Source organism: Molothrus ater, chromosome 6 (genome assembly GCF_012460135.2).
Source record: "Molothrus ater isolate BHLD 08-10-18 breed brown headed cowbird chromosome 6, BPBGC_Mater_1.1, whole genome shotgun sequence".
Classification (NCBI taxonomy): domain Eukaryota; kingdom Metazoa; phylum Chordata; class Aves; order Passeriformes; family Icteridae; genus Molothrus; species Molothrus ater.
Window position 1 is genome coordinate 17988419 of NC_050483.2, and position 20475 is coordinate 18008893.

The 20475-nt window shown below is 52.0% G+C and overlaps 3 protein-coding genes across 3 annotated transcripts in view; 2 read left to right on the forward strand and 1 right to left on the reverse strand.

Annotated features, from left to right (window-relative positions):
• Positions 1-4263, forward strand: part of SLC25A22 (solute carrier family 25 member 22) — a 52055-nt gene extending 47792 nt beyond the window's left edge. Inside the window, exons 8-10 of the mRNA XM_036384663.2 lie at positions 36-190; positions 1010-1085; positions 1905-4263. Coding sequence (XP_036240556.1) covers positions 36-190; positions 1010-1085; positions 1905-2058 — 385 coding nt within the window. The 3' untranslated portion in view covers positions 2059-4263. The remainder of the gene's footprint in view (positions 1-35; positions 191-1009; positions 1086-1904) is intronic.
• A 2738-nt stretch (positions 4264-7001) lies between these two features.
• Positions 7002-10723, forward strand: IRF7 (interferon regulatory factor 7). The gene is made up of 11 exons (XM_036385075.1): positions 7002-7094; positions 7171-7333; positions 7568-7730; positions 7812-7894; positions 8053-8098; positions 8206-8310; positions 8423-8605; positions 8719-8844; positions 8999-9361; positions 9521-9639; positions 10339-10723. The coding sequence occupies exons 1-11, from the start codon at positions 7072-7074 to the stop codon at positions 10483-10485; spliced, it is 1521 nt and encodes a 506-aa protein (XP_036240968.1). The 5' UTR covers positions 7002-7071; the 3' UTR covers positions 10486-10723.
• A 257-nt stretch (positions 10724-10980) lies between these two features.
• LOC118687327 (malignant fibrous histiocytoma-amplified sequence 1 homolog) lies at positions 10981-20165 on the reverse strand. The gene is made up of 11 exons (XM_036384250.1): positions 20162-20165; positions 17220-18099; positions 16290-16581; positions 15682-15868; positions 14592-14782; positions 14004-14491; positions 12662-12819; positions 12009-12168; positions 11485-11555; positions 11286-11392; positions 10981-11070 (listed from the first exon to the last, which is right to left on the reverse strand). The coding sequence occupies exons 1-11, from the start codon at positions 20163-20165 to the stop codon at positions 11053-11055; spliced, it is 2556 nt and encodes an 851-aa protein (XP_036240143.1). The 3' UTR covers positions 10981-11052.
• Between the last annotated feature and the right edge of the window lie 310 nt (positions 20166-20475).

A 20475-nucleotide genomic window follows, 5' to 3' on the forward strand; every position in this document is an offset into this window, starting at 1 on the left:
TTGTTCTTTCTTCCTTTTTTCTTGCCCCACTGCAGGGATGTCCCATTCTCCATTGTTTACTTCCCACTGTTTGCAAACCTGAACAAGCTGGGCCAGAAGGATCCCAATGTCAAGGCTCCATTCTACGTGTCCTTTCTCTCTGGATGTGTGGCTGGCAGTACGGCTGCAGTGGCTGTCAATCCTTGTGATGGTGAGTCCTGAGCAGCCTGTGCTGGTGGCCTGGTGCCAAGTGACAGGACTCAGAGGCCCAGGCTGGGCCAGGTGAGGAGGAGGGTGACTGTGCCAGCCTTTTTGCAGCATGAGCACACAGAAAGGGACAGCTCTGCTGCCTCCATCTCTGATGGTGTGAGTTCAGCTGAGTTACAACTTGGGCCACAGCTTACACACAGGTTTGCAGTACTTACTAGGTATGTCAGGAAGAGAGTGTCACTGATTTCAGATATTCTTGGCAGGAAAGGCACATTTCCATGTGGAGCAATAATATGCAGACCAAGTGGACTTAAAATTGTCTGGGACAAACAGGGGAAGCCTCAGATCTGTGGCCTTTTCTCCTGCTCCACAGCATCTGCCTTAAGTACCACCTTGGTTTCCCTCCTGTGAAAAACACCAGAAAGTAATTGCTCTTTCCCCAACACTGCACATGCTCCAAGGTGTGAAGAAATGTAGAAGCAGAATTGTGTCTTTTAGATTCCTCTTCCTGAAGGAGATGAGCAGTTGAAAATAAGTTCCCACTTTGCAGAGACATATCTGAATTTGGAAGGTTTAAAGCTTAAGTCAGTTTTTGAAACCTTGATCACAGTGAGGGAGGGAGGGGTTGGGTTTTGGGTGGCTTTGTGTTTCTTTTATCCATATGTAAAGGAATGGGTTTATTTTCCCTGATAAATGTATGAAAATGGTCTGTATTCTAGGTAATTTTGTTTTGACCATTTCAAAGACATTACTCTCAGGATGGCTCCTGCCTGCTACACCTCCAGTGCTCAGCAGTGTCTCCCCTCTCTTTCCCTCCCAGTGATCAAAACGCGGCTGCAGTCCTTGCAGAGAGGAGTCAATGAGGACACCTACTCGGGGATCCTGGACTGCACCAAGTAAGGCTCCTCATGACAGAGGCACCACATCAGGTGTTTGGCCAGGCAGGCAGTGCAGCTTCTAGACCCAACCAGCAGCTGTGCTTCATGTTCCCTCTGTCCCTATGCTTTTATCAATCTATCTGTCTGTCTGGAGATATATATAGATATATGAGCAGATGTACAAATATAGTTTTATAAAAGAGAACTTCTTCCCATATTGAGCAAGAAAAATATAGCATTTATATTTAAATACTTCTGTCCAAACCCCAGTAGTCATGAGATTTTATTTCTGCAAAAGGAGGCAATGTTGTAGTCCCTCCCAAGGCCCCACTATTGGAAAATCCTACAGCATTGAGTCTCATATCCCTCCTGGGACTGCTCTGCACAGTGTCTGCAGGAGCACTGCCAGAGTGTGCTGTCCCCAGCTGAATTATCCTCTGTATGGTCTGGCTGCTTCAAAACACAAAGGGACTTTTCTGCTTTTGTATTCCGGTGGTAGCCAGAATCTGTTGCTATCTGGCTCTGTCCCATGCTGAGGGAGCTTTTGAGCAGGGGGATCTCTTGATGCAAGCATGGGGTTATCTTAGCTGTACTTCTGGACATGGGCAGCCACTCCTGCATCTAGCCAGATGCAGGGATGGGGCAAGTTCCTGCATGGCCACTTGCAGAGCACTTGGGCAGTGATGGGTGATTTGCTGTGAGGGCTGTGCCAGGCAATAGAGCTTGCCCATGTTTAGTCTCTGGATGGAGGCAGAAAGGCAGGGCACAGCCAGGGCCTCTCCTGGCATGGTGGAGGGGTGGGATGGACACTTACCTGTCTGTGCCATTTCTCCCCAGGAAGATCTGGCAGAGGGAAGGGCCCACGGCCTTCTTCAAAGGGGCCTACTGCCGAGCCCTGGTGATCGCTCCTCTCTTTGGCATTGCACAAGTCGTGTACTTCGTGGGCATCGCGGAGTTCCTGCTGGACCTGCTCCCCAAGCGCCGGGCCTAGCCCTGCAAGGGCCTCCCGTGCCCCGCCCTCTGCAGCGCCGGATCCATCCCCGTGTTCGCCATCCCTGTCCATCCATGTCACAGCAACAGCACAAAGGCTTCGGCAGGGCCGCCAAGGGACCTGGGGCCCACATGGGCAGACTGGGGAGGGAGAGAGTCCCTTCCCTGCCGCCTCTGGAACCCGCCCCTCCCGCTCCTTCCACGGACAATACTTAATTATTCCTCTCTCTCTCTCTCCCTCTCTCTCTCTATCTCTCTCTCTTTTTAATTTCCCACTTTTTGGTTTTAAATTGTCATTCTTAAGGACACTGGTAAGCACAGACTGGGCTTGCAGACCCAAAGTCTCCTCTCAGTCTTGGGGAGGAGGAGAGATGGGAAAGAAATAACTTCAATCCTCATCCACCTGAGTTTCCCTTTCTACCTGGAGCTGCCAGCCATCTGAGGAGGAGCTGGAGGGGCAGCTGTGTCCCCTCAGCACCTCCTTGGCTCTGCTGACCTCGGGTCAAGAGTGAATGCTGCACAAAGGGGGCTTAACTCATTGCTGCTGGAGGCAGGGGTGGGGGGGATGCTGGCTCTGGCAAGTTCCTTGGCCTGGAAACCTTCAGTCCTCCCTTCTCCCTTTTTAAAAACTAGTTGGACTTAAATGAATTCTGACTGTTCCTATTCATTTTGTAATTATTTTTGTTTTAAAGCAAAGGGATGTCCCTCCTAACTAGGTGTCACAGGCACATCTGGGTGAGGTGCAGAAATAAGGTGTCTGCTCTGTAGGGAACATGTCTGTGGGATCACATGAATGTCCAAAGGTGCTTCCCTGCTTGGCTACAGGCACGGAAGAGGAACTTGGGATCAAGTTATTTTTGTTTCATTTTTGTTTTGGATTGGTTTGTTTTTGTTTTTGTTTTTTTGTTTTTTGGGGGGTTTTTTGGGGTTTTTTTTTTTGTGTTTTTGGTTGGGGTTTTTTTTTTTGGGTTTTTGTTTCGTTTTGTTTGTTTGTTTGTTTTGTTTTGTTAGTTTGGGTTTTTTGGGGGGGTTGTTTTGTTTTGTGGGGATTTTCTTTAGTTCTATTTTGGGGTTTTTTTTGGTTGTTTGTTTTTGGTTTTAGGTTTTTTCTCTTTGGGTTTTGTTTGTTGTTTTTTTTTTTTAATTCAGGGCTGTGGGGAGGAAAAACCAAACAAAAAGAAGCCACTTACATTCCTTCAGTCTGCCCACCCCTAGAGTGATAAAGGTGTGGCTGCAGGTATAGATCAGCTGATCTGATTTTTTCCCAGCCTGACCCCAGGTGTGTGGAAGGAGGCACTGGCTCCAGTTCTGGCACTGCCCAAGCTCATGAAGCAGCAGTTAGAAATGCTGCATCTGTGGGCTCACCATGCCAGGTGAGCACACAAGGTCTGGTTTTGCTCTGATGTTTGCCTTGGGTGTGGCTGGAGCCCGTGGGTGTGGAAGAGGCAGAGGGTTGACATTCTCTGAGCAGGGAGCTGTTTGTGTGTCCATCACTGGAGGGGGTGAGTCCCGTGCATCACAAGAACATCCTGTTTGCTCCCTGCGTGGGGATCAGGGGTGGGTGGCAGGGGGCAAATCCACACCTACAGCCTGCTCTGTCAAAGGGACACTGCCCCAGCTACTATCACTTGTCAGAGGAATTCCTCATTCAGTACTCTCTTGGGCTGTGTAATTAATTCTAGCTGAAATGATCGTAAGTGTGAGATCTACCAACCCAGTGTGATCTTCTCCGTTATTTATTCCATTTGGTGCCATCCACCCAACTTTGGTGTTGAAATTAAACTGATTGAATTCACTTTTCATTCCTTCTTTTTGCTTTATTCTCCAGGCGCCTGCTTGGTGTTTGTGTTTTGAATGTATATTTAAATTAATTTTTAAAATAGCCTTGTTTTTAATGTTTAAAAGAAAACCACCTCTGTTTCACCGTTCTTTGGTTAGATTTTGTGAAATGTGTATGTTGGGGGCCTTCTTCCTTGATGCATCCTTTTTCTCTTTGAAAAAGTTGTTCTGTGGCTGATTTGTTACTTGTCACTTCGCATATGTGAATAATTTTCTTTTTCTTTTTTTTTTCTTAATGACTTCTCCGTGTATCTGGGAAGGAATCTGTGCAAAGGCAATGATAGATGTCTGTGCTGTGTGTAGTGCTGTGATGCTACTCTTGCTCTGGATTTCCCTTGGGTGGATTAAAAGAGAAAGGTTTATTTTATTTTTTTCTTTAAGGTGCCCCATTCCTTGCTGCTTTTTGATTTACAGGGAGGGTCCCCAAAAGAGAACTTGCTGATAAAACTTGAGGGGTTTCAGCTTGCCCTTCTTCCTGCAAGGATTGTCCCTGGAAAATGGGGGACTTGTGGCTGCAGGAATGTGTGTGGGGTGCAGGTTTGTAGGGTGGGGTTAAGTTTGGAGGAAAATTTGGTGCAACGAAGGGCTGAGATTCAGGGAAAGCTCTCCTTGTCCTTCAGGATACTTTTAAAAACTTCTTTGTAAAACTGACTCTTTCTCCTGAAATCTCCAGCTCTTCTTCCACTGTTCAGGAGCTGGTGACCTAAATGAGGCTGATTTTTAGCTTCCTGGACATGTCCCTGACCCAGCAGGACGTAGGGAGGTGGCAGGGGATAACAGCTGTGGCTGTGCAGGACAGGTACCCCACTCTCCAGGCAGGCAGGGTCCTACTTGAAAAAAAAAAAAAATTAAATGGGAGAATTCCCATCAATTGAATTAATCACCTATTAACTGAAACCACTCTGCATTGATTGCAGCATTGAGGAATGAAAGTAAATAAACACGCCTCTGCTCCCCTCCCTGCAGGTGCTGCTTGTCCCTGGGGCAGCCAGCAGCCAGCACCATTCCTTGTTCTTCCCACTCGTTCCTCTGGCAGAGGGGCCCTCCACCCACCCGGGCTCTTTCCAGCCTTACCTTGTCCATGTCAGCCTTGTCCCTTGCTCCCACCCTGACCTGGCTCTCCTGGCTCCTCTTTGGGTTTCATGGTGTTCACTGCCCTTAAATACATTTTGCTGGATCTGCTGAATGCCCCTGTCCTGAGTTCAGGTGCTCGAGTCAGTTCTGGCTTATGGAATTTTCTGCAACAGAAGGATGAAATTTCCTAAAACCCTGGGGGAAAATTCCTGCAAAATAAAAGGAAAAATCCTGGCAACCAAAAGGAGAATTCCTGGAGCACAAAAAGAAACCATCCTAGAAAGCTGAATATCCTGGATAACAAAGGGGACAAGACAATTTCTATAAGACAATGTAGGAATTTCCATGTGAGAACTAGGGGCAAGACCTTGAAAACAAAGGGGGAAATATTCAGGGGATTTCTAGAAAGCAATGGGGGAATTTCCTACAAGGCTATAGGGGGGATAGCCTAGAAATAAAAGGAGGGAAATTCCATGAAAGCCAGGAAGAAATTCCCTCAAATACCTGGGAAATTCCTGAAAAGCAGAAGTGACATTGTGTAAGAAAGTGACAGTGACATTTCCGAGAGGGGAAATTTCCCATAATGCAAAGGAGGAATTGGTGGTGCAAAAGGGGAATTGCCTGGAGAGGATGAATGATACTTCTTGGGAAAGAATTTCTTGCTTCCCAGTGTGAGGAAAATCCACAAACACCAGAGGTTTGTGTCCATAAAGGAGGCAGAGGAGTTCTTCAACTTTATTCGAATAAAGTGAGAAACTCCACCGGGGCAGACACCTGTGGCATTTTCTCTCTCGAGGTTTCAGACGGGGCACCCTCCTTTTATCCTGAATTCCCGGCCACATGTTGCCCTCTCCCTTTCCCCATTGGCTGAGGCACCAGGAAGGTTCAGCCTTCCAGAACCACCTCCCACATATCCCACCTTGAAGCTACCCTGAAGTTCAGAAACTCAGGCACTGCAGACCCTTGTCTGTTTCAGGAGCAGAACTGCCTGAACTCTGCTACAAACCTGCTGCCCAAAGTCAGCAGAGACATTGGGACCCATTTCAAAGACATTAACACCCAACCTGCACCCAGCAAATTGTAAACACATGACCTTTCCTCTCACTAGGGAGTAACAGTCATGTGGAAATTTCCAAGGAAAGCAATGGAGATTCATCCTCTAAGCAGAGGGGAAAATCGTAGACAGGGATGGAGGACTCTAGAAAGCAACGAAGACATTTCCCAGGAAACAAGGAAGAAATAGCCTGCAAAGCAACTGGGAAATTTCCTGGAGAGCAATGCGGGATTTTTTTAGGAAGGAAGTGGGAATTTCCTGGGAAACAACTGGCAGTGTTCTGAAAAACCATGTAGAGTGCCTAGTAGGCAGTAGGGAGTTCCTGGAAAAAGATAGTTCCTCAAAAACAAGCTGCACATTGGGAAAAAGGCTGCAGTCCCACACTCCAGCCCCACTGACCCCTCCACCCCTTCCTGGCCCTTGGGTAAGGAACCTCTCGGGGATTTTGGGTTGTTTTTGCTGCTCCCACAGAGCTCAAAGGGCTCAGGGAAGAGCCGGGCCATCACTCTTGCTGCCCTTGACCCCCTTCCTGTCGGGGCCATGGGCTGCTTCGCCTCTGCCCCGGTGCCGGGCGCTGCCCGCGGCACTTTGGCCTTTGTTGGGTTGTCATTTTTGGCAGCACGGCCTTAGCGTGCAAGCCAAAGCCGTAGGAGAAGAAGGATTAAAATAAACATCTGGACACGGCCCGGGGCTTTCCAGCTCCGGGAAGCCCCGGCTGGAGTGGGTGCGGCCGACCCCCCGCGCTGCGGGATTCCCACGCTCAGCTTTAGGTCCGGTTTATTAATTTTAATTTCTGATACTCTGGGCAGGGCCGTGCGCGGGGTGCGCAGCGGCGCGGCCGGGGCCGGAGCGTCGCTCGGGCACCCCCGGCAGCGGCAACTCCGCCCCGCCGGGAGCGGCGGCACTTTCACTTTCGGAAGGGACACGTGATTTCCAGGAAAACGGGAGGGGCGGATAAAGCATCGGGAAAGAGGCGGCCGCCCCCAGCACCGAGGTCACCGCCCGGCACGGCACGGCACGGCACGGCGGCTCTGCGGACGGCGCACCATGGCAGCGCCGGAGAAGGAGGGGTAAGCGGCGCCCAGCTCTCCCGGGTGGCCGTCTCCGGGTGGCCCGGTTCCCCCAGGTGACGGTCCCCGCCCGCAGGGAACCCCAGAAGCTGCGGTTCGGACCGTGGCTGCTGAGCGCCATCGACAGCGGGAGCTACCAGGGGCTGCGCTGGATCGACTCTGCCCACAGCAAGTTCCGCGTCCCCTGGAAGCACAACGCCAGGAAGGACATCACCAGCAGTGACCTGGAGGTCTTCAAGGTGGGTGGCATGAGTGTCGCCAGCAGGGACGTGGAGATCATCCTCCAGGTGGGCGAGGTAGGGGTCGCCAGCGGCAGCCTCAGGATTTTCAAGGTGCGTGGGGTAGGATAGTGACCAGCCGCAAGCTGAGGTCTTCAGGGTGGGAGCTGGGGAGGTGGGGGAAGACCAGTCATCCCTGGAAACCTCCCTTCTCATGGAGCCAGGGACCCCATGTTCCCCTCCCTGCACCCCCAGGCCTGGGCAAAGGTCAGTGGGCGGTATGAGGAAGGCTTCGAGGACCCGGCCAAGTGGAAGACCAACTTCCGCTGTGCCCTGAGCAGCACCCGCTTGTTCAAGCTGGAACAGGACAATTCCAAGTGTGGTGATGACCCCCACAAGGTCTTCTCCATTGTCTCAGGTGAGCCTCGCTCCATGGAGGGGCTGTGTTGGATGGGGTGGGCAATCTCAGGGCCTCCCATTCCTGGTGCTCTCCTTTCAGCCGCCCTCCAGGACAGCAAGGATGGAGATTCCAACATTCCCAACCCTGTGGTGGACCAGAAGGCAGCACAACAGCAGCTGCAGGTAGCTGGGTGGGCACAGCAGGCCAGGGGGGGTCCCTGCTGCCACTCAACAAGCACTGCTCCCAAGCTGCAGCCCAGCACCTGGCCAAAATGTGGGCTGGGGGATGCTGGGTGCCTGGCAACCACAGCAGTAAGACTCCATTCTCCTTCCCTTTCCAGCTGGAGCTCCACCCCCAAGACATGGCCTCAGCCATTGCTGTCCCAGGTAAGCACTAGTCCCACAATCTTTTTTTTGGGGGAGGACACCCACTAGGCTCTGCTGGGGCTGGTTTTGTGGCTGTGAGACATCCTACCCACTGTGCTCCCCCTTAGAAAGCATCAACCCCAGAGAACTCTCGATTCTGGAGCAGCTGCTGCAGCAGTGTGACATCTCTCCCCGTGACCTTGGCTCGCTGGCCCCATCCTGGGTGCCCACAGGTGAGACCAGCTCTGCTCGCGGGGTGCAGGGTTGGTGACTGCCTGGGTGAGTGATCCCAGCACCTTTCCCAGCGCTTTTCCCAGCACCAAACCCTGCTTGGTTTCCCTGCAGGGGACACTCCCCACCAGGACATTGTGCTCCAGCCTCACCAGGACACCCTGCTCCAGCCTTACACAGACACCAGCCAAAACAGCTGCTTCCCTCCCATGACATTTCCACAGTGGGTGCCCACGGTGGAGCAGCCCACCTTGGACACCTGCCAACCAACGGGCCTCATGCCACCAGAGGAGACAGGTGGGTGCCGTGGGACAGGATTTGGCCCTGGCTGTGGGAATCCCATAATGGGCTTGGAACAGGCCAGGGTGGCATCTGAATGGTGATACAGTGCTGCTCATCTCCTGCTGCAGGGGCCATGCCACCACCATGCCACCTGACGGAGGGCACGGTCCCCATGCAGTACGCGGTGGAGGCGACGGTGTTCGTGCCCACCACCAGCCCCGTGCCACAGCCACGGCTGCTGGTGGATAACACAGGTGAGGGTTATCAATTATTAATAGCTATAAATGATTATTAACAATAATTAACAGTAATTAACAGTTATTAACAGTAAATATGCTTGGGGGGGTGCTTTGGGGAGGGGGAACGTTTTGGTTTGGAGGATGCGGCCGCTGATCACTTCTGGTGCAGATGGCAACCTGGATGTCACCATCTACTACCGGGGGAAGGAGTCCCACCGGGAGGTGGTGGGGGGCAGCCGCTGCCTGCTGACGTACCAGTGCCCCAGCCTGCCGTGCCCCTGGCACGTGGTGCGCTTCCCCAGCCCCGCCGGCCTGCCCGACAGCAAGCAGCGGCGCATCACCGAGGAGCTGCTGGGCTTGGTGGGGCTGCAGCTGGAGCAACGCGCCCACAAGGTCTTTGCCACCCGCCGGGAGAAGTGCAAGGTGTTCTGGGCCTTGTCCCAGCAGCTCGAGGGGGTCGAGGAGCCCCCACCTAACCTGCTCTACCGGGACCAGGAAACGCCTATCTTTGACTTCAATAAGTTTTGCACAGGTGGGTAGGGGTGTCACGTAGTTCTCTGTGTATTTTTTCCTGCCCAGCCTGGTCTGGGGCTCATGGGAGCCAGCCCCAGGATGTTACAAGCATCCAAACCCTCCCAGCCCCTCTGTACCACAGGCTCACCACAAAGCTGAGCCCTGTTTTGCCTCACAGAGCTGAGGGACTTCCGCAACGGCCAAAGGCGGCGATCCCCTGACTTCACCATCTACCTCTGCTTTGGGCAGGCCTTCTCCAAGGCCAAGCCTAAGGAGTCCAAGCTCATCCTGGTCAAGGTGCAGTAGCCAAAACCCACCACTATCCCACTGCTCCCCAGGGAAGGGGAGAGACTTATGGAGCCAGGGGAGCTGGGACTCTGGGTGCCTGAGGAGGGGGACCCTCGAGGTCGAGTTGGGTGGGAGATGGAGGGTCTGGGTGACTGAAGAGGAGCCTTGTGGACTGAGGCAGATGGGATTCTGGGTGCTCAGGGATGGGGACTCCTAGGTGATAGAGAGGAGATGGAGTTTCCTCAGGGACTGGGCAGGGAGAGCCTCAGGGGCCAGGGGAGGCGAGTGCTTGGGTGCACAAGGAGGGAGGCCCTCAGTGTGTAGTGGAGATGGAGATTTGGGAGCTCTCGGGATCTGGGGCAGATGGACATCTGGATACCCAAGGAGGGGGTACCTTGGGGGCTGAGAGAGGTGGAGGAATTGAATGACAGGGGAGGGGGACCCTTGGTGGCATGAGGGGCTGCATGACCAGGGTGGGAACCCTTGGGGACCAGGAAAAAACATGGGTAGAGAATGGGCCAGAGAACACTCGGGGTCTGGGTGGGATGGTGTGGAAGGCAGCTGCCCAGGGACAGGTACCCTCAAGGGTTGGGGCAGACAAAGGGTGCCCCAGACATCTCCTCCCTGCACTCCAGGAGGACAGGGCTATGCAGGTTTTTGCAGCTATATCAGGCAGCTTCCCCTAACCCCAATGTTTTGCTGCTGCAGCTGGTGCCCAAGTTCTGTGAATACTGGTACGAGCAGGTGCTGCAGGAGGGAGCCTCCTCCCTGGACAGCCGCACCATCAGCCTGCAGCTCTCCAACTCCTTTGACCTCATGGAGCTCATCGAGCAGTACAACATGCAGCTGGGCTGAGCCCTCCTGCCCCGCTCCCCATGGCCCTGGCACGGGCAGCAGGACTACTGGGCATCCCAGGCTCTGCAAACCAGCACCCCCCAACCCAAGGACCACTTCAATGACCAGTCCTGGAGGTCACACATTGCTTTTCCTCTCTGTCAGCTTCTAGTGGGTGTTTCTGTGGAGTGTGGTAATTTACAGATGTATATTCTTAATTTTTCCAAGTCAAAAAAAAAAATATATATATAGAAATGTAGTTCTCTCTTGCCTGGATATCTGCCTCTGCTATCAGTCCGAAATCTTCACCACCCCCTTCTACCCCCCAAAACCATGGGAGTCCATGCCCAGCCTTGTCTCAGCAAAGTCCCTGCTGGCAGGGGTGGGCTGGTATCAGAGAGCTTTATCAGCACCTTCTTCCCCTTAAATTTGAGTGGATGAGGTGACTTCCCAGTGTGAAGGGATGCATTTATCAATGCATTTATTTTCATGCATTAAGGCTGCAAACATGACTCGCGAGCAGAATGTGTTGAGGACAGCTTGGCCTGGGCTAAACAAAAGTAATTCTTCATTGAGCACTGCCCAGAGTTACTCACTGGAGATGTTCTGGAAAAATAAGGCAGTAAGTACAACACGGAACACCCGACCACCAGCTCAGAGGTGCAGAGGGGGTGGTGTCTCAGGGAGGAGTGTGGAAACCAGAGGGCTGCCTGAAGATGGGGTGTGCCCTCCCCACGCTGCAGGCAACTGCACCCCCTCATTTCAGGAGGCCTGACCATCACTGTTGGTCCCTGGGCAAGGAGGGGTAGCAGTGTCCTTACCTGCCGAGTGACCTGGATGCTGCTGGGCCCAAAGGTGGTGGTCCCGTAGCTTGTCACGTAATAGTGAGCAGAGGGCTGTGCTGGGGGCTCCTCCAGTGGCCTGGGTACTGTGGGAATGGGACACCCTTAGCCCCATGAAACCCTCAGCCCTCTTTCCCCTGAGCACAGCAGTGGCACAAACTCGGGACAGTGGGCTCACCTTTGGGCAGGAGCAGCTCTGCACCAAACCGGTGCCCACATGTCCCACAGGTTTTAACATCTTCCTTTGTCCTGTGGAGGAAAAAGGCCAGGAAAGAGGGAGCAGGAGCTGCTCTCAGCACTTCCCATGGAATGTGATGCTAAGGCAATGGAATAGGTTTGCTCTTCCCACCCTGACCTGAGGTGCAGCTGTTGGTGGGACATCCACTGCCCTCCCAGGTGCCTGAGCACCTTCAGCTCCTCATGAAACAGGGACATGTGGGCACATGTCCAGAGTGAGCGTTATGTGCCTGAGCCTCAGAGTCCCAGCTTCTTCACCTTTTCCTCCATGCTCCAATTTCCCGCACCAGTAAGTGTTAACACCACATGGGACACGAGCTGCTATGGTTGGGAGAAGGGCGCTGTGGTGCCTGGTGAGTTTCATGACTAATTTCACGTGGCTTTTAGAAGCTGAGCAGCCTCACCAGCATTGCAGTAGTGACCACTGGGCCCCACCCTTGCTGGGAGGGCACAGTGTGTACGTACGTGGCACCTGTGCCATCCATGTCTGGCCAGAGGAACTCTGCAGGACAGCCGGACGTTCGGCAGGGAGATTTCACACACACATGCAGCCCCGGCCACTCCTCAGCGAGCTTCTGGGTGATGAGCACAGCTGCCACGAGGAAATCCCAGGCAAACTGGAACCCTTCCAGGCAAAAGGAGAATGTCTCTTTCTTACAGCCTTCAGCCATAGCAGCCCAGGACATTCTGTGGTGACCCACACAACCCACAGCCTCATCTGTCAGACTGGCTCCATCCCCAGTTAACCAAACTTCCATAAGGAATTTAATGATACATTGGAAGAGCTCCCCAACTTGGGTGGCCCCTTTGCTTTTCACTTGAAGATCCAGCCTTAGACTGCTCTCTGCTGGGGCCTTCTGGGGAAGGACAACCCATTTGCTCCATGATGAGAATGAAAACTTGGCTTTCCACTTTCATGTGATACCTCTAGAGGAGTCCTGAACAGAATTCCATGGAGAAAGGGGAAACCTTTAAGTGGACTGCTGGTGGACTCAGGCCAGACTAGGGCAAGTGGCAGAGGCCTCTTGGGACACTTCCCATAGGGTTGGAGGTGGCAGGAGCAGAGCTAAGGAGAGACATGGAGTTGGGAGTCATGAAATATGGATCAAGGATCTTACCCGTCCTTTCTGATGGCTTTCTGCTGCGGAGCTCCAGGTAGCTGTAGGCCCTCTGGTTATTCTCTTTGATCAGCAGAGGTTTGCCATTGCATACAAGCAGGCAGGTCACCTTGGCCACCCAGTGTGTGGAATAGAAGGAGCAAGCTTTCACCAGGAATCTGCAAGGAAATTGCCCATGGCTTTCATCACTTTTCTCCTAGTTTATCCCTAATGCTGGAAAAACTGGATGGACTTGAAAATATGAACCAAGTTTCAGTAAGAACAGACACCAAATGAGGACCTTCCCCTACTGAAAGCTCAAGCAGCAAGAACAGCCTCTTAAAGCAAGAGATCCTCCCAGAGCTAGCCATCTTGTCCTGGTTTTGTCTGGAGTGGAGTTTATTTTCTTCCTAACAGCCGGTACAGTGCTGTGCTTTGCATTTAGGACGAGAATGATGTGGATAACACACTGATGTTTTAGTTGCTGCTGAGCAGGGCTTACCTCAAGTCAAGGGTTTTTCAGGTCCTCAGGCTGCCCTGCCAGCAAGGGGGCTTGGAATGTACAAGAAGCTGGGAAGGGACAGCCAGGAGAGCTGACCCCAAATGACCAAAGGGTTATCCCATATGCAGTGGCATCATGCTCAACATATAAACCTGGGGGAGAGCCAGCTGGGGGACCATTGCTTGGGAACAGGCTGGGCATGAGTTGGTTAGTGCTGAGCAATTGTTTTTATTTGCATCACCTGTTCTTCTTGGGTTTAATTTCTCTCTTTGCTGATTTCCTTTTCATTACAATATTATTATCACTATTACTGTTATTATTATAATTTATTTCAACTATTAAACTGTGTTTATCTCAACCCATGAGTTTTCTCACTTTTCTGATTCTCTCCCCAGTCCAGCTGGGGAGAGTGAGCGAGTGGCTCTGTGGTGTTTGGTTGCCAGTTGGGGTTTAACCACAACACCATCAGGTAAAACTCTAGACACAAGTCCAGAAAACCAGGAGAAGTTCCAAAAACTGGTACAGTTCCAACACCCATAGAAACTAGAACATTCTTGGGCGAGACTGTGAGACCTCTGCCTGCCTGGATGGGCACAGATTAGCCAAACACCCCATGAGATGAAAGGGGAACCAGAAGGAGTGTGGCCTTTGCTCACATCTAGGCAGTAAACATTGCAAGGGGTTCACCCAGGGCCCTACATGTGTGTGGCACAGCTGAGAAGCCACCCTGGTATCTTGACTCCCAGCCTCAGGCCTCAGGAGACAGTCTCAAGAGCCAAGGGCTTGCTGAGAGTCATCCTGGCACTGCACCGAGCAAACTCAATCCCACAACCTCACTGATGGCCAGAAACCAGTGCTTACCTCTGGAAGAAGCCCTCAGGTATTTCGGGTGAGAAGTAGGCACGGATGTGGAGGTCCTCGGGGTGATCTCCTCCCCAGACCTCAGACACTTCCTCTGTCTGGTTTAGATATGTTGGGAACAAGTACCAGGACTTGCCTTGGCTCTGTGTTGTCTCCCATGGCTTCCCAGGCACAAACTCCCTGGCCTGTGGGTTGAGTGCCTCAGTGTGCTTCACCTCCAGGCAGAGCTCAAAGTGCTCCAGAAGGCTGAAGAGCTTCCCTCTCCCTCTGTGAGGCCTGTGTCCCATGATTTCCTCAAAGACATCCCACATGCCTTCCGAACAGAGCTGGTGCTTCACCAAGGCACGCACAGCCTGGTGGCACAGCATTGCCTTGGACTTGAAGGTCCACACCCAGTTGGCCCTGTCTCTGATGGTGGCGTGTTCCCCGATCAGCATCTCCACAGAGATGCTCTCCAGCTGCTGGATGAGCTGGTGCCGCACCAGGAGCTGCATGGGAAGAGAAGGAGAGACGAGGTGGCAGTGAGAGAAGCCCAGCAAAGCTGCAGAACTTGGGCTCTACAGAGATGGTCCTGATCCCCACTTTCACCTTGAACATGGTTATTAAAAATGTAGGCTGGAGGAAGACGGTGCTTTCCAAGTGCTTGATTTCCTCATACCACACGACGAGCCCGATGCGGTGGAGGTACCGCAGGATGTCCTGGAGGAGCTCTCTGCTCAGGCTGGCCAAGTTCTCGCGCTGGGAAAGTTTGCTGAGTAGGTACTGGAGGTCCATCATGCCTAGAGGGAGATGCAGGAGCTCAGCATGCATCTATCATACACAGCATTCCAAGGCAGATGCTTCAGAGAGCCACCAGACACCCATGTCACCTATGCCATCCCTGGGGCGTAGCTGGGATCAGTGTGCTTGGTGACTGTGACCAAAAATGTTCTGCCTCTCCTCAGCTGTCCAGCTGACACCCTGAAGCTCCCACAACTTTGCCTTGCTTCAGCAGTGGGAACAGCCTGCCAGGACTTTCTGAAAAACAAAGCTAATACTGTTCTTTTTTCTATTATTGTTTGAGGAAGCAAGTTTGTTTCTAGCCAGAAAACCTCAGACTGCCAGTTAAACCTCAGAGTGCCATTCAGCAATGCAGAGAGACACGCAACAAAATCTGGCTTGTCTCCACAAAAGAAAAGCATTTGCTCCTCGTTCTCTAATCTTACGGTGGCCAGAGGGGCCAGAGATGGCACTGGGAATTGGTGGAATTAATACCTGCTTTAGGTATATTAGCAAGGGGCTGGAGCTGCCTGCTGGCTCTGCTAAGTCACAAGACACATGGAAAAAGGGTCTAGGGAAGGGTAGGGGCCATTAAATAAAGTTAGCAGGATGTAGATTTGAAAACCACAGAGTTGCATTAAAGCTGTGGAGCTCCTTCCTGCAAGATGTTTTTAATTGCTTTTACAGGGAGAACAAAAAACATCACTGCAAACCAAGAAACCAGACCTGTGAGGTGTGCTCAGCATGAACACTGCAAGGTCTTCGGCAGTGACTCCACTGCCACGTAAACAGGGCCAGAGGGTGCAGCAAGCACTGGGCAGCCCATCCCCAATTCAGGAAAGCACTGGAGAGAGCCGGTCCCAGGCACAGGACAGGAGCTCCTCCCAGAAAGGCGTGGCAGAGGTGACAGAGCGCTCACCATGGTCTGCCACCTCCTCGCTCCCTGCAATATCCGCGATGGCAGCTTCCACCTGCCTGTAGACGGGCGGCAGCACTCGGACAACCTCGGGGAAGAGCTCCTCATTCCTCACGTGCTTCAAAATAGTGGCCTCGAGCTCTCTGATGTCATGGTGATCCGTGCAGTTGACAGCAACTAAGTTTAAGATCTGGAAAAGAGGAAGCACATACCTGACAAAAGCACATCCAGAGGAGTTTGTTAGCCTGTGAGGTAAAGGAAGGACCTAATGCCCATGAGATCACCCAGGGTGAGAGAAGCCACTGGCTCAGCTTCAGAGGCACTTCCTTCACACCTCTGTTCTAGAGCAGCTCCTGAAAATCACCTGGTCACCCCTCACACTCGTCCTCAGGCACTTGCTACAAGCCACAGGAGGAGATGCCCATCACCTACAAGGACAAGGACCCTGCAGGTCACAGCCAGGGGTTACCACGTCCACCCCAGCCTGGGGAGGGGCTGCAGCAGTGGCCTGATGCATTTGCACCAGGTCCCCTCAGCCAGTAGCACACTGGGCTGCCAGAGACAGCTGAGTGACCTCAGCCAGCCAGAACCCAGGATAATCTCAGCCCTACGGTTAACTTGCAGCTCTCCATCTCCTTCAGCCTCTCCCACTGGTCCACGTAAAACTTGGGCTCCTCACTGCCCTCCAGGTTGTTGATGAAGTGAGCAAGGTTGCTTTTTCTCTCTGCCAGCAAGGCTGTGATCCTGGCCATGATGTCATGTGTCTTCTCTGCTACCTCCTGCTCCTGGCAGCAGTCCACATGGGTTCCCACAGGAAGCACCACTGAGTTTGGGACTCGCATGGACAGGTTGTTGATCCAGAAACCAACGAGCTCCTTGAAAGTTTTGTCATTAGTTTGGTACCTGGGGAAGGGAGAAAAAGAAAATCCCAAATTCACATCTCACCCTCTGGATCTCCAACCAACTTCCACCAGTACAGGCCTGACCACACACTCTCCTGTCCCAGGAGCTCACTGGACAAGAGCTCAGATCTCAGAATCTGAGATACAGCCCATGGACATGGGCTGTATCCAAGCTCATCCTTCAGTTCCCCATCCTTAAGCTATGGGGTATAGCAGAGCCAAACCCTGCTGTGGACAAGAGCATCCCTCTGTAGCACCAAACCCAAGCCTGATACTCCCTCCATGTTCAGGGAACACCACAGGATACAGGAGGGAACACCACAGGATACAGGAGGGATCACAGGGATTTGCTTCTTGCAGAAAGCAAGTCCACTTAGATGGGGTTCAGCTGTCACATAAGGAGTTGATACTCATTTCAACCCTTCCAAAGAGACACCTTTGGCAAAGGTGATGACAGAGCTGGTGGATTAAAAGGTTGATCTGCAAAAATGGGGAGAGGGAGAGCCAGCTATGCCAATGGTGAGAAGACCAGGCCTCAAGGTCCAGTGGAAATGGTGTGAATTTGTGCAGTGTAAAATTTCCCCACTTCCTTTTTAGTTTTCCCACTCTACCTGGAATCCAAACCAGCTCAGCACTTACATATGAAGATTGATGACGAGGATGACGAGCGCCTGTGGGGTGATGAACACATGGTGAGTCATGTAGTATTCCAGCTGGCCAGCAAAGTCCCAGAAGAGAAATGTGAAGTCCTCGATCTGGAACTCACTGATCTCTATCCCAACTGTTCGCTCTTCCTTGGGCACCAGTTTGGATCGCCCTTGCTTCAGGCTTCTGCAGATGGTAGACTTCCCTGCCAGCGAGGCCCCCAGGAACATGGTCTTGACCCTCTTGTCCTCCTGCCCTGAACCATGCTGAAGCTGGTTGAAGTAATTCCGGATCTGCTGAATGCCACCAGCACACACTTCACTGGGCGGCTCCCGGAGAGGGTTCCCACTGGCCTTAAACATTTTCAGGGATTGTCCCTGGAAGAGCTCCCTGGGGAGCTGGCGAAGGGCGTTGTTCTGCACATGGAGCTCCTGTAAGTGTGCCAGCTGCAGGACGGGCTGCGGGAAAGTGCGGAACAGGTTGTTGGAGATGTTCAGGTACTGGAGGCTGCCCCCACAAGCTGCCAGGTCCCTGGGGAGGGCACACAGACGGTTGTTGTTCAGCCGCAGGTGCTTAAGCCTGGGGAGATGGGAGAAAACCCCCTCTGGGATGATCCGGATTTGGTTCTGATTCAGCTCAAGCCTCTCCAAACAGACCAGGCTCTGTATTTCATTGGGAAAGTCCACAAACTCATTCTTGGACAGTATCAGCTTCTTGAGGTTGCAAAGCTTAGAAATGCCAGTGATGCTCCTGAGCTTGTTCCTGTCGAGGTCAAGGCTCTTCAGCATGGAATTGCTCAGGACTGAGGGAGGGAGCACACGCAGCCTCTGGGTAGAGAGATTCACTTCACGCAATCTGTCCTCCTGCTCCTGACCTGGACATGTGGGACAGGGAAGGTGGTTAAAGAGACTTAGACCTTTGGAATTGCAGACCATTTTTTCTTTTTTTGCATGATTTTGGGATAATTTTTTTTGCCAGCAAGGAAAAGCAGAGGAGCAGGTTGAACAGTGCAACCACAATTACTGCTTGAACAGCTCCTGTGTCCTCTCAAGAGAGGAACTGAAGCTGAGCATCTTGGCTGGAACTGAAGATGCAGGAACAGTTCCCACCAGATGTTGACCTGCAGCCCAAGTGTCACATTAACAGATTTGCTCTCATGCTTTGAGCCCTGCAAGAGCTCCAGCCACAGATGCATCCACCCCAAAACTGGGTTTTCTAATCCCAGCAGTGGGCTATGGGGGCAGAGCTGACATCAGGATAGCTGCTCCCCAAATAACTCATCCAGCCCACTCACAGCTCGACCACAGCTATGGGGATGCACTGAGGCCAGGGCCAGCAAGTTCAGACACTTCCTCTATCACATCCTCCCCCCTCCAGATGATGCTGTGATTCCCTGCAGGGATGCTCCGAGCCCTGGGAGATTGGGGAAATAACACAGGGACGCTGGGGTTCCCCAAAAGACAGGGAACACAGGCAGGGACTCAGTGATGGCTGAGAATGTCCCCAAACAGAGAGTGTTTAGGGAAGAGAGATTTGCAGGTGAGGAGAGCGTCAGTGGGATGGGGATCACACGATACCAGAGCAAAGCATGGTTAGATTTGCTTTCCTCTCCCTTTTTCACTTCCTCCTATGACGCCAAGCATGGCATCCCCTTATGCAATGCACCCAGTTCAGGACTGACTCATCACTTCTCAGCATCACCACTGAAACGTGGGATATGCTCCAGGCCCAGCAGGAAAGCAAGCCTTCACCCTCTCCCACATGCCCAGTCTCTCCCTCAGGGACAAACCAAAGAACCCCCACCACCACTGAGCAGTGAAGAGCCAGGGCAGCTACTCACAGGCTCTGGGCTGGGCCATGACTGCAGCGTGGCCCCAGCTGGATCCTCCAGGCGCTCGCCTCCCCCTTTCGCTTCCTCCTCTCCTGCCGCTCCCGCCTCCCCGAGCTCGGCCAGAGAACCCCACCCTCTTTCTCCATCCAACCTCAGAGCAGCTCTCAAGAACCTGAACATTTCTGGCCAGATGGCAGGGCCAGGGTTATGTCCCAAAAGCAGTACTGGAGGTCACCTATGGGACAACCATGGTGGCAGAGTAGGTCCTGAGTCAAATTCCTGGTCAGCATCCCTCCCTGCCTGTGCTGAACAAGCTTTTGGCATCACCACACTTCCACAGGAATGAAACCTAAAAAGAGGTTATACTGTTACCAAACTACTGCATGTATTGAATAAATAAGATTTCTTCCCTTAAACAGGTAACAGCATCTGATCCAAGAGGGCCAGTCAGAAAGGGAAAAAAAACCCCAACCAAGCAGTATACAGAGTATACTGTTTTCTAGAACACACCAGAAAAGGTATTTTTAGGTATGTTTCTCATTGCCTCTCCCAGGAGGCAGCTTACAATTTGATAATTTTATTTTAATGGCAGACAGAATGAAAGAACCAGTATTCTTGTTCATGTAACTTCAGTAGAAAGTTCATGGAGAAGGTGTAGTTTTCGGGCTCAGCACTCCTCAGGCAATGGCAGGTGCAGAGGTAACAAATTTAACAGGCCTTACAGTGCAGGCACTCCTAACGCATCCTGCAACAGGCTGTTATCTTTACTGCCAGTTCAAGGGCAACATTAAACAAGAATTTAAAGCAGTGAAACAGCCTGAGGAATGAAACAGACTGACACTATCTTCCTGGTAAACAGTGTAGTTGCTTCTATTATTTGGTCATGCCTTATTTTTCACACCACCTACCCTTTTTCATTCTGTATACGGACAGGTTATGGCAGAATTGCTCCTCTGAGACATTCAGAGGTGTCCAATTCCCAGCCTAAATGTATGCAGAACTAGATTACATTCTCTCATTCTTGTGCCAACAGTGCCATTAAAGTTTCTGAATTTTTATTTTGTCAAGAAATCTATCAGCTGTGTTTGTATTTACAACCCCATACCCATGTTCCACATATGTATTCTAGCTCCAAATTTAGCTTGAAAATTTCTCTGCCAGCTGTTCTTCTGCAGTTAGTACTGTGTCTTTTCCAAAAATCTGCAAAGCAACTCCAAAGTTATCACTTTCTTATGGTCCATCCAGGCTGCACTTCCATAGAGGAAGCATACAGAACCAATGAAGATTAACTCCAAAATGCTCAGGATTCATCCATAAACACTCCTCTAGCTAAGTGAGTGATGGGACTGAAGCATTGTGCCAGTCCATACGCTACTGGTATATAGGCTTGTTTTGTTTAAATAGTAAAAAAATAAACTC

Bases quoted from the DNA above. Each gene is read 5' to 3' on its own strand.
- IRF7 (XM_036385075.1), top strand. From the start codon at position 7,072: ATGGCAGCGCCGGAGAAGGAGGG. The intron at 7,731-7,811 runs GTGAGCCTCGCT...CTCTCCTTTCAG, and splicing joins GGTCTTCTCCATTGTCTCAG to CCGCCCTCCAGGACAGCAAG. The intron at 8,311-8,422 runs GTGAGACCAGCT...GTTTCCCTGCAG, and splicing joins CCCATCCTGGGTGCCCACAG to GGGACACTCCCCACCAGGAC.
- LOC118687327 (XM_036384250.1), bottom strand. The intron at 12,820-14,003 runs GTAAGCACTGGT...ATTTCCTTGCAG, and splicing joins CCTGAGGGCTTCTTCCAGAG to ATTCCTGGTGAAAGCTTGCT. The intron at 11,393-11,484 runs GTGAGCCCACTG...CCATTCCCACAG, and splicing joins AGAGCTGCTCCTGCCCAAAG to TACCCAGGCCACTGGAGGAG.